General features: G+C 46.7%; 1 protein-coding gene across 2 annotated transcripts in view; it reads right to left on the bottom strand.

The window, feature by feature from the left end:
- The window catches only part of adamtsl5 (ADAMTS like 5), a 69215-nt gene that overhangs the window by 19807 nt on the left and 36978 nt on the right, over positions 1-12430 (bottom strand). Inside the window, exons 3-7 of one of the 2 annotated variants that reach the window (XM_065012178.1) lie at positions 10633-10793; positions 9743-9803; positions 8384-8489; positions 7752-7879; positions 3130-3250 (exon numbers count right to left, since the gene is read on the bottom strand). In XM_065012178.1, coding sequence (XP_064868250.1) covers positions 3130-3250; positions 7752-7879; positions 8384-8489; positions 9743-9803; positions 10633-10793 — 577 coding nt within the window. Of the gene's footprint in view, positions 1-3129; positions 3251-7751; positions 7880-8379; positions 8490-9742; positions 9804-10632; positions 10794-12430 lie in introns of those variants that run through there. The other variant, XM_065012179.1, reaches the window with a different exon arrangement.

Here is a 12430-nt window from a genome sequence, read left to right as displayed (position 1 = left end):
CTGATCTAGATATATGTGATAGATCTGCACAGGGCTGTTGAGTTATGAAACTGATCTAGATATATGTGATAGATCTGCACAGGGCTGTTGAGTTATGAAACTGATCTAGATATATGTGATAGATCTGCACAGGGCTGTTGAGTTATGAAACTGATCTATATATATGTGATAGATCTGCACAGGGCTGTTGAGTTATGAAACTGATCTATATGTATGTGATAGATCTGCACAGGGCTGTTGAGTTATGAAACTGATCTAGATATATGTGATAGATCTGCACAGGGCTGTTGAGTTATGAAACTGATCTAGATATATGTGATAGATCTGCACAGGGCTGTTGAGTTATGAAACTGATCTAGATATATGTGATAGATCTGCACAGGGCTGTTGAGTTATGAAACTGATCTAGATATATGTGATAGATCTGCACAGGGCTGTTGAGTTATGAAACTGATCTAGATATATGTGATAGATCTGCACAGGGCTGTTGAGTTATGAAACTGATCTATATGTATGTGATAGATCTGCACAGGGATGTAGAGTTATGAAACTAAACTAGACGTATTTGGTAGATCAGCACAGGGCTGTTGAGTTATGAAACTGATCGAGATGTATTTTTGTATTAGTGCTAGGCTGGAACAAAGATCTTCACACAATTTGGCCACAAAAGTGCCTATCCTGTAGAGTTCAGCTGTAGGGTTTGAGTTATCAACCTTGAGTTAGGGTTCTGTTCCGCCTCCGGTTAACATTAGAGTGTTATAGCCTGACCGTGATGATTATTTGAATCTGGTGAGTTAGTACCGGGCTGGAACAAACACCTGCACACCAGACGTGCCTGACCTTAAGAAGATCTTAGCGTTAGAAAAGGTAAGACAAATGTATGAACTCACTACTGTAAGTCACTCTGGATAAGAGCGTCTTCTAAATGACTCAAATATAAATGTATGTATAGCTTGACCGTGATGAGTTCTCTGGGCCCTTGGCTTTTGACCCTGTGGGAAGCAATGATTACGCCCAGCAGCATCAAATCTGTTATGCCTCATTGGGACACACAGCTGCAGGAGGAGAGAAAACCCGGGAAGCCCTCCTAGGCTGCCCAGGCACTCAAACAAAGCCTCCTTTATCTCCATGTTGTCTCCTCACTCAAGCTGAACCATCATGAAGCAGTACAGCCTCTCTTCAGTCACTGTGCCCACACGCGGCGCCAGCTCAACAGAGGATTCTGTTTCAGAACTCAAGCTGAACCATCATGAAGCAGTAGTCTCTCTTCAGTCACTGTGCCCACACACGGCGCCAGCTCAACAGAGGATTCTGTTTCAGAACTCAAGCTGAACCATCATGAAGCAGTGCAGTCTCTCTTCAGTCACTGTGCCCACACGCGGCGCCAGCTCAACAGAGGATTCTGTTTCAGAACTCAAGCTGAACCATCATGAAGCAGTACAGCCTCTCTTCAGTCACTGTGCCCACACGCGGCGCCAGCTCAACAGAGGATTCTGTTTCAGAACTCAAGCTGAACCATCATGAAGCAGTAGTCTCTCTTCAGTCACTGTGCCCACACACGGCGCCAGCTCAACAGAGGATTCTGTTTCAGAACTCAAGCTGAACCATCATGAAGCAGTGCAGTCTCTCTTCAGTCACTGTGCCCACACACGGCGCCAGCTCAACAGAGGATTCTGTTTCAGAACTCAAGCTGAACCATCATGAAGCAGTGCAGTCTCTCTTCAGTCACTGTGCCCACACGCGGAGCCAGCTCAACAGAGGATTCTGTTTCAGAAAGGAGCGCAGTGCCAAATCGCACGCCAGAGGTGTTGGCCGCTCTGTGTGTGTATGTCTGTGTGGGTCTGTGTGTGTGTATGTCTGTGTGGGTCTGTGTGGGTCTGTCTGTGTGTGTGTATGTATCGAGGGGAGGGGGAATTTATTATTGTGTATTCTTGTTTGGGTGCCTGTGTCTGCCTTGCACAGAGTGCAAGTGTGTGTCCGTGTGTGTGTGTGTGTGTCCGTGTGTCTTTCTCTGCTGCTTGAACACTCGGTCACTGTCCTGCAGGAATCACTTAGGTTGAGAATTCTGTGGCAGAGGGCCAGAGCTTATAGTTTGGGGGCCTCTGCTTTGAACCTCAGAAAACACACACACACATTTACATTTACATTTACATTTAAGTCATTTAGCAGACGCTCTTATCCAGAACGACTTACAAATTGGTGCATTCACACACACACACACACACACACACACACACACACACACACACACACACACACACACACAGACACAGAGTGCATTTATGGGCCTAGAGTAACATTCTGTTGATGCTCTCTTTGTACATTCTGTTTCTTAGAGTGCAGCAAGTACCATTAGTGTTCCCTTATCGAAACCTCATGAATCCAGCTTTGACTAAACATAAACACTGTGTACAAAACATTAGAAACACCTGCGCTTTCCATGACACACACTGACCAAGTGAATTCTATGATCCCTTATTGATGTGACCTGTTAAAGCCTCTTCAATCAGGGTACATGAAGGGGAGGAGACGGGTTAAAGAAGGGGTTTTAAGCCTTGAGACAATTAAGACATGGATTGTATATGTGTGCCATTCAGAGGGTGAATGGGCAAGACAAAAGATTGAAGTGTCTTTGAACGGGGTATGATAGTAGGTGCCAGGCGCACCGGTTTTAGTCAAGAACTGCACCGCTACTGGGTTTCTCCGCGCTCAACAGTTTCTTCCTGTGTGAATCACTGGGCCACCACCCAAAGGACATCCAGTCAACTGGACACAACCATGGGAAGCATTGGAGTCAACATGGGCCAGCATCCCTGTGGAATGCTTTCAACACCTTGTAGAGTCCATGGCTGACAGACTGAGGCTGTTCTGAGGGGAAAAGGGGGTGCAACCAAATATTAGGACGTTTGTCATGTTTTGTACATTCAGTGTGTCAGCCTTTGACATTTTGTTTGCTCTGTCTATGCTTTGAGTGTGTGTGTGTGTGTGTGTGTGGTTATGTGTGTGTGTGTGTGGTTATGTGTGTGTGGTTATGTGTGTGGTTATGTGTGTGTGTGTGTGTGTGTGTGTGTGTGTGTGTGTGTGTGTGGTTATGTGTGTGTGTGTGTGTGTGTGTGTGCTTATGTGTACCTGCTCCCTGTGCATTCTGGTACACACTCCTGTGGTGTAGACAGGTGGAGTTCTGTCCTCCACACACCATACAGGCATCCTCCTGCTGGTCCGAGCCCAGGATCAGGTCACAGCCCGGTGTCTGCACAAGACAGACAACATACAGGCAACGTTCAGACAACGCACAGGCAACGTTCAGACAACACAGAGACAATTAACATAAAACCAGACACACAACAAACAAAGCAAAAACAAATCAAGGTTGAAAACCAAATACCCCAAGATACCACCTGAAGAAGAGCACCAGTAACTGCTGATGGCCTTGTTAAACGTAGACCCAGTGAAATGCCACAAGCAGCACCGCAGATATTGAGATGAGTGAGATGCAATACTTCACTCTCACACAGTCACACACAGCATCTGCACATGTGCACGGGTTCGCTTTACGTTGTTACAACGTGGGACCCACGGAACCAAAATAGCTGAGAATTTGTGCCTCGCGCTTCAACGCTCTTAGTTGTTGCGGAAATTGACCCACGCTGCTGTTTACTTTCTGTGTTTATGTCATATCGCTGGGTCTACCTTTAAGGGACGATCACTCCGGGTACCTGATTAGACTCTTTTACTATGCCTCAGACACACAGCTTTATGACTGGTTTTTCATCATGAGACATTCACACCACGTCCGGGAGTTCAGAGTTGGTAACCCTTTGTCAGAAAAGAGCCTATGGAAAAGTCTAGTTGTTTTCTCCTTTCTCAGTAAAAGTGGGACTGACCTCTGACCCCGGCTTGGGCAGGCTGACCCCCAATATATCAGTCGTAACTCCATGTCTCTCCTCTCATCGTCTCTCCTCTCAGGAGAGACAATGAGAGGAGAGACGATGAGAGGAGAGACGTGGAGAGGAGAGACGTGGAGAGGAGAGACGAGGAGAGGAGAGACGAGAGAAGAGACATGGAGAGACGATGAGAGGAGAGACGATGTGAGGAGAGACGTGGAGAGGAGAGATGAACAGAGGAGAGACGATGAGAGAAGAGACGAAGAGAGGAGAGACGTGGAGAGACGATGAGAGGAGAGACGATGTGAGGAGAGACGTGGAGAGACGAGAGTAGAAAATAGGAGAGACGAGAGGAGAAAATAGGAGAGACGAGAGGAGAAAATAGGAGAGACGTGGAGAGACGATGAGAGGAGATACGATGTGAGGAGAGACGTGGAGAGACGTGGAGAGACGAGAGGAGAAAATAGGAGAGACGAGAGGAGAAAATAGGAGAGACGAGGAGAGATGGTGAGAGGAGAGACGATGAGAGCCGATGAGAGGAGAGACGAGGAGAGCCGATGAGAGGAGAGACGAGGAGAGACGATGAGAGGAGAGACGAGGAGAGACGATGAGAGGAGAGACGAGGAGAGACGATGAGAGGAGAGACGTGGAGAGACTAGGAGAGGAGAGACGTGGAGAGACAATGAGAGGAGAAAATAGGAGAGACGAGAATAGGAGAGACGTGGGGAGATGATGAGAGGAGAGACGATGAGAGGAGAGACAAGGAGAGACGATGAGAGGAGAGACGAGAGACGAGGAGAGACAATGAGAGGAGAGACGAGGAGAGACGATGAGAGGAGAGACGAGAGACGAGGAGAGGAGACGAGGAGAGACAAGGAGAGGAGAAACGAGGAGAGACGATGAGAGGAGAGACGAGGAGAGACGATGAGAGGAGAGACGAGGAGAGGAGAAACGAGGAGAGACGAGACGAGACGATGAGAGGAGAGACGAGGAGAGACGATGAGAGGAGAGACGAGGAGAGACGATGAGAGGAGAGACGAGGAGAGATGAGGGGAGAGACGATGAGAGATGAGGAGAGACGATACGAGGAGAGACGATGAGAGGAGAGACGTGGAGAGGAGAGAATAGGAGAGAGGTGGAAAGAATCGGAGAGGAGAGAAGAAAAAAAGAGACGAGGAGAGACGATGAGAGGAGAGACGAGGAGAGGAGAGACGATGAGAGACGATGAGAGACGATGAGAGGAGAGACGATGAGAGGAGAGACAAGGAGAGACGATGAGGAGAGACGAGGAGAGGAAAGACGAGGAGAGGAGAGACGATGACAGGAGAGACGAGGAGAGACGATGAGAGGAGAGACGAGGAGAGGAGAGACAATGAGAAGAGAGACGATGAGAGACGATGAGAGACGAGGAGAGGAGAAATACCAACCCTATAAAGCACTTTGAAGCCTGGTGAAAAGCATCATAACATCATATACATTAAAACACTCAGAGATAAGCTTTTTTACATTTGAAATGTAACCTTTATTTAACCAGGCTAGTCAGTTAAGAACAAATTCTTATTTACAATGACTGCCTACTGGGGAACAGTAGGTTAACTGGCTTGTTCAGGGGCAGAGCGACATACCTTGTCAGTTTGGGGATTCGATCCAACAACGGTTACTGGCCCAACACTCTAACCACTCGGCTAGCTGCTGCCCCAGATTCAAGTGGGCCTCTGTGTATGTTTGAATGTGTGTGTGTGTGTGTGTGTGTGTGTGGGGGGTCAGGGGTCATTTGCTTGCTATACACACCAGTCAGATTACAATCTGTATGTTCCTCCTGCAGTGCAGAGAAAACCAATCAAGTGGGAGTTTCTAGAGTAGAGACCAGTAATCTAGGAAACATATAATTATCTACCCCTCACACACACACAGTGAATCTGTGTACGCAACAGTATATGAATCAACACAACAAGCTACCTGAGTGCATGAGGCACTCTTTACTGTATACATGAATACGCCCACACACACACACACACACATTTAGTCCAGGCAGCTATGTGTAGTGTGGGCCTGAACTCAATCTGTCACGCCGCCTTCCAGACCAGCTGGACTCTGCATCTGCTTCCTGTCCTAGACCACGCCCCCTGGGACCTCAGACAGTTTAGGGCCACCGCTGACCTCACGCCACATAAATCCCCTCATACACATCAACTCACACAAAGACATACAAGCACACACACAGACATAAAGACCAAAATGCTAATGTTCACACTCCTACATTTCTCTGCACACACACACACATTTTGATTTGGGGATTTGATGGAGGACCATAATGTACTAATGACCAAAGCCTCAACCTCTGGGGAGAGAATTGATTTTCCAATCATCTCCATCTGCTGGAGTGTGTGGGGGATGGGAGAACCCTATTACTGAGGTGTGTGTGGGGGATGGGAGAACCCTACTACTGAGGTGTGTGTGGGGGATGGGAGAACCCTTTTACTGAGGTGTGTGTGTGGGATGGGAGAACCCTATTACTGAGGTGTGTGTGTATAGGATGGGAGAACCCTATTACTGAGTTGTGTGTGGGGGATGGGAGAACCCTATTACTGAGGTGTGTGTGGGGGGATGGGAGAACCCTATTACTGAGGTGTGTGTGGGGGGATGGGAGAACCCTACTACTGAGGTGTGTGTGTGGGGGATGGGAGAACCCTATTACTGAGGTGTGTGTGTGGGATGGGATAACCCTTTTACTGAGGTGTGTGTGGGATGGGAGAACCCTATTACTGAGGTGTGTGTGTATGGGATGGGAGAACCCTATTACTGAGGTGTGTGTGGGGGATGGGAGAACCCTATTACTGAGGTGTGTGTGGGGGGATGGGAGAACCCTATTACTGAGGTGTGTGTGTGTGAGTGTGTGTCCCTGAAAGGGCCCCTCGTGCATCCCTTGTTGCATTGTTCCACATACACAGAGCAACAACATGTTTGTGTCCGTGTGTGTCCGCGTGTGTGTGTGTGTGTGTGTCCGTCCGTGTGTGTCCGTGTCCGTCCGTGTGTGTCCGTGTGTGTCCGTGTGTCCCCGTGTGTGTGTGTGTCCGTCCGTGTGTGTCCGTGTCCGTCCGTGTGTGTCCGTGTGTGTGTGTCCGTGTGTCTTTCTCTGCTGCTTGAACACTCGGTCACTGTCCTGCAGGAATCACTTAGGTTGAGAATTTTGTGGCGGAGGGCCAGAGCTTAGAGTTTGGGGGCCTCTGCTTTGACCCTCAGAACACACACACACACACCGAATTTATGGGCCTAGAGTAACATTCTGTTGACGCTCTGTTTGTACATTCTGTTTCTTAGAGTGCAGCAAGTACCATTAGTGTTCCCTCATCGAAACTTCATGAATCCAGCTTTGACTAAACATAAATTAGTTATAAAAGAAAAAGCCACAATGAATGTCAGCCCTTGACATTTATTTTGCTCCGTCTATCCTTTAGAGGCTGTGTTTGTGTGCGAGCGTGTGTGTGTGTGTGTGTGTGTGTTTGTGTGCGAGCGTGTGTGTGTGTGCTCTGACAAGTGCACTCTGGTCCTAACGCACAGGATGAGTAAACTACTCCTAAGGGAACCAGAGGAAATGGTCAACACAGTCCCAATACTGCCCAGACAGAGACAGTCCCAATACTGCCCAGACAGAGACAGTCCCAATACTGCCCAGACAGAGACAGTCCCAATACTGCCCAGACAGAGACAGTCCCAATACTGCCCAGACAGAGACAGTCCCAATACTGCCCAGACAGAGAGAAAGGGGATGCAAGAGTGAGAGTGTGTGCTTTCGATTCCAGTACTGCCTGACACACACACATAGTGAGACCACCTCTCTGTGTAGTGGAGAAAATTGTCACTCACCAAGCATTTTCCGTTGACACACACATCTCCAGGCTCTTTACTGCAGGCAGTGCCATCCAGGACACGACCAAAGTTGTAGTAGAAGTTGTGACCCTGGGCCAGACAGCTCAGCTCACACGGGTTAGAACCTTAGGTTAGGAGGTGGTTTCACAACACAAGGCAAACATACACATATAAACAACCTCACGGACAGACATTACCTCTCACATACGACTAAACAGTACAGTTACTAGAAAGTTGGGTTAGTCACGTTACTGGCTATTCTAGTCTATTATCTCCTAGCCGTAGTACTGCAGGACAGGGTTTAAAACAACTGGACATTTTCATTGATGGAAGGAGGTAACTAGTAGCAGGTGGAGGACAGATGGGAATGGAATGAGGTAGGAGAACGGGGAAGGAGGTATGAAATGGGGGGGAAGTAGTGGTGGGGGTAGGGTGCAGAGGGGAAAGGGTGAAACAGGTCAGTGGAGAGTATGGACTGAACTCATAATACAGATGTGGCCAAATGACAAGCAGATTTCCCAATGGACACATGCCACATTTAGTGTGCACGCACGCACGCACGCACGCACGCACGCACGCACGCACGCACGCACGCACGCACGCACGCACACACACAATGCCTCACCGACCTCCATGGAAGGTGGTCCATCTGTAACTGTTTCCAGCCACCAGCGGTCTGTCGTTGTAGGCAGAACACTGCATCTCCCTGAAGTCCTCTGAGCCCCCAGCACACCCCTGCAGCAGACAGATACATACAGTAGAGAGACCTGGTTACCCAGTGCTATGCACTCACACATGCCTCAACACACCTCAGCACCTTATGTTAATATGTTTAATATACTGTAACCAATACTGACTCACTGTCTAAACACACATGTACACACCCATACTTCTGACAGAGGATCCTCACCGTATACCTTCCAAGTAAACCAACGTCTTGGACGGGATATCTTCAAGAATATATACCATGAAAATATACTATTCACTGAGGGTGTAGATGAAAACTCTGTTGTATCTATCTATTTCTGTGACTCAGATAGAAGTATATGTAGTGTTCATATAGTATCAGCTCAACTTGTGTACAGTACAATGGAGTGACAGGTCCATGGGTCAGTGAAAGCGATCGCGCCCAGACAGCATACCTGCTTAGTTAAATATAGTAACAGCACAGTTCACATTCACTGAACCAACTTTATCAGCCCTGAAGCACACTTAGCTTATCGTTTCAAAATGTTTGACAACAATACGAAGGTCTGCATCGACCATTCTGTATAGAAATCCATCATTCACAAGTTGTGATTCTGATTACACCTTTTTTGTTGTTGAAGGAGAACAGATGTATTTTTCCCTTCGGTTTGGTTATTCTTAGACAGTGAAGAAAGGGAGAAAGCAGAAAGGGATGATGCAGGGTTGAAAGTGATTGACTTTAGGGCGGACCAGGAATCGAACCCTTGTGTCTCGGGGCAAAGAGTGAATGGGGGTCTGCAGTAGACAGCACATGACAACAAGTCACAGTTACAATGAGATTGTAACACAGTGGAATCTCAAACTCCAAAAAAAAGCAACAAGTGACAAATTGACAGGTTACAAATCCCTGTCATACACACAAGGCTGACGCAGGGTTACAGATCTGTTTGTGATGTAGCCAACTCCTCGTTCTGTTGTGTTTATCCATTGTCTTGCCAACGTGTCATGTAGGCCTATGGCAGGAGTCAGAGGAGTTGGCACTTCAACAGATGAGACCAGGGATGTGTTCATTAGACTATAGGGACTTCCTGGACTCATCCAAAACAAAATGCTCCTTTAAATGTTCCTTTCCAAAATGTTTTAAACCGTTTTCCATTGCGTTCTGTACACAAGCTTGACACTCACTTGGCTGTATGATATTGTGGATGTTGTATTGGGCCAGTAGGTCTTGGCATGATATACATGTGCAAACACAGCATACTGCTTTCCCTGTGTGGTGATGTCATCGTGTTGACACATACCTTGGTGTTGCAGATCTTGTATTGTCTGGGGTCTCCTGAACATGGCCCGCCAACTGGGTTCCTGGGACAGAGTTCAGTCATTTATGAAAATGACAATGACTTAGAAATAAAGAGGGTTCTATGGTGTAACAATCAAATAAAGGCTATTACGGTGAGCCTGATGTCCCGCAGGCAGAATCTGCATATAGACCGAGAGAATCTGCCAGGACTGAGTGGGATGTGTGAGATCCGAGCAGCATTAGCTAATTTTTTTGTCACTGGTTATTTGGATGAATCAGGATTGGGAAAAGGCAATGCTTAAACTGATTCGCCTCGAGTGCATCACACCTGTGCCCACACGGATCATCGGGGGGAGACTTGACATTTGCTGGAAATGTACATTTCTAATATATATGAACACCAAAGTTAAACACGAAGCTGACCAAATTATGTGAGATTTTACTTCTGCTTTAACAGAGATTACAGTAAGCCTACTGAACACAGGGATGAGCCTCCAGCCAAATGTTTTCATTTTAGAAGTAGTCAATCTGACTGGGGCCATTGTGGTCAAAATGTTAAAGGCCCTGTCCAGTTAAAAACTTGATTTGTTTTATATTTCCTCAAAACAAGGTTGGAATAATACTGTGAAATTGTGAAAATGATGATAATGCACTTTTAGTGTAAGACTGTACACTTATGGGCACACTAAATAAGGCCACTGGTCATCCCCTTACAGAAATCTGACTTGAATGGGAAAGTTTGTGGTAGTCATTGTGTTCTCATGTTTTATTTCTAGATAAACCACAGCAAATACAGAGAAAGCAGCATACAAAGACATTCACTGACATTTTTTGAGGATTAACCTGTTTGAAACAAGTCTCTATTGTGATTGGACCATCCCTGGTTCTTACCTGGTGATGCAGGTGCGTGTACGCACAGAGGCCCCTCCCCCACATGAGCGCGAGCACACGGACCAGCCATTCCACGAGGCCCATTCGTTCCTGTAGTGCAGCTGTCGTCGGGCACGCGCTGAATGACCCTCTGAAGGACCCCACGCAGACACCCAGGAAGACTGAGACACAGAAGGTCAGAGGTCAACATAATTTATTGACGTAAAGTAAACTAGACTCTATTGATATATTTCTAATGGTTCACATACATTACAAACAGCACTCTGCATCAACTGATTATTCATTGATTCCTACAGAATTGATCCCAAAGGGCCAAGGCCATTAGCTTATTGGTTGGAGAATGGATTCTCTAGGGCCCCAATTATGATTCCTTAGAAGAGACGTCACTTTGGATTGAACAATTGACTGATTGATTTGGTCATTCAACAATACACTTAGACAACAGTCAAAACAGTTTCCGTTATTACCACTCACACATTATGAAGAAAGCAGTACATTCATTCCTAATGATTGAGCATGAACATGTATTGCCAGAATAAATAAAACAACTCTCTCCCCATTGTGGAGCTCTGGGCCCATATGCATAAAGTTTGAGTTCATGCCCGACTACATTGCAGACGCATACCAGATCTTACAATGCCTGGATAAGTATTTAACATATCACACTGTGTGTTTGTGTGTGTGTGAGAGAGAGGAGGTGGTGAAAGCGAGGTATAGGTGAGGTAAATACCATGAATGCGTGAAAGCGGTGTAGTGTGTGTGGGTGTGTGTGTTTGTACACAACCTGCTACCTGTCAACAAGATCACCTTGGGGAAGCCAGTTGTTTAGTGCTGTATATAAAAGCTTCATCTCCATCACATAAATCTATTTCAAGAGTGTGTGTGTGTACCTGCACCCCTATGTGACAACTGTAAACACAGCCAAACTACAAAATGATGAGAGAACTAAACGGTTCATTTTCAAAAGCATTCCAGGGTTTCTCTGGAGGTGGATTTAAACTGTCAGTGATCCCTCTTATCTTTCATAGGGAAGCAGAGCATGGGCTTCAAAACCTTTCACTTACAGTACACATTATTATGTATCCCTCACTGACAAACATATCTACTTCTACTGAAAGCATTGCTGTACACGTACGTGGTTGACACCTGTGCCGAAGGTGTGTGTTCACCCTGTCTGACTTCCTGGTTGGCTACTATTGGCCCGGTTTCAGATCAATCAGTTCCCTTGTTGTGCATAGCTGTAAGCAATATGTTTATATCCCCACCTATCTCTCTGAGAGCCCTAGCCCTGGGTGGAGTTTAGGCCATATTATTTGTATACTAATCAGGTATTTTCAGGTCAATGAGGGGGAGTCACTAAAGGCCAAGTGAGTGGATTGGAAATCGGCCCCAAAATCTGCCTCTTGATAATTGACAGAGTCAGATTTCCCTCAGTTAAGGTTCAGGAGTGACTAGTCTAGAGGACTACATTACACACTCCATCATATGGTCCATGGCAGGGTGACCTGGGGTTACAACCACCGCCAGTTAAATTAGCATCGATAAAGTTGGCGATAGGAAGGCCCGGCATACTAGACTAATGAAAACAACCTCTGACCTTTCCAAACACCCCCCAATCCCCTTTATTATCCCCTTATCCCTCAATATATTCCGGGAGAGGTGATTGAAGATAAGGTAGAGCGAATCAGGAATCCCCTTCACTTCTACAGAGTAAATAAGTAATATTTGTCTGAGCCAAAACAGCCCATAGGACAGGAGCCCATCTATTTCTGTAGTGTGAGGCAGCTTGGTGTCCACC

Source organism: Oncorhynchus nerka, linkage group LG27, assembly GCF_034236695.1.
Source record: "Oncorhynchus nerka isolate Pitt River linkage group LG27, Oner_Uvic_2.0, whole genome shotgun sequence".
In the NCBI taxonomy this organism is placed as follows: Eukaryota; Metazoa; Chordata; class Actinopteri; order Salmoniformes; family Salmonidae; genus Oncorhynchus; species Oncorhynchus nerka.
Note: the sequence above shows the minus strand (reverse complement) of the source record. Positions and strands in the feature narration are given on the sequence as shown.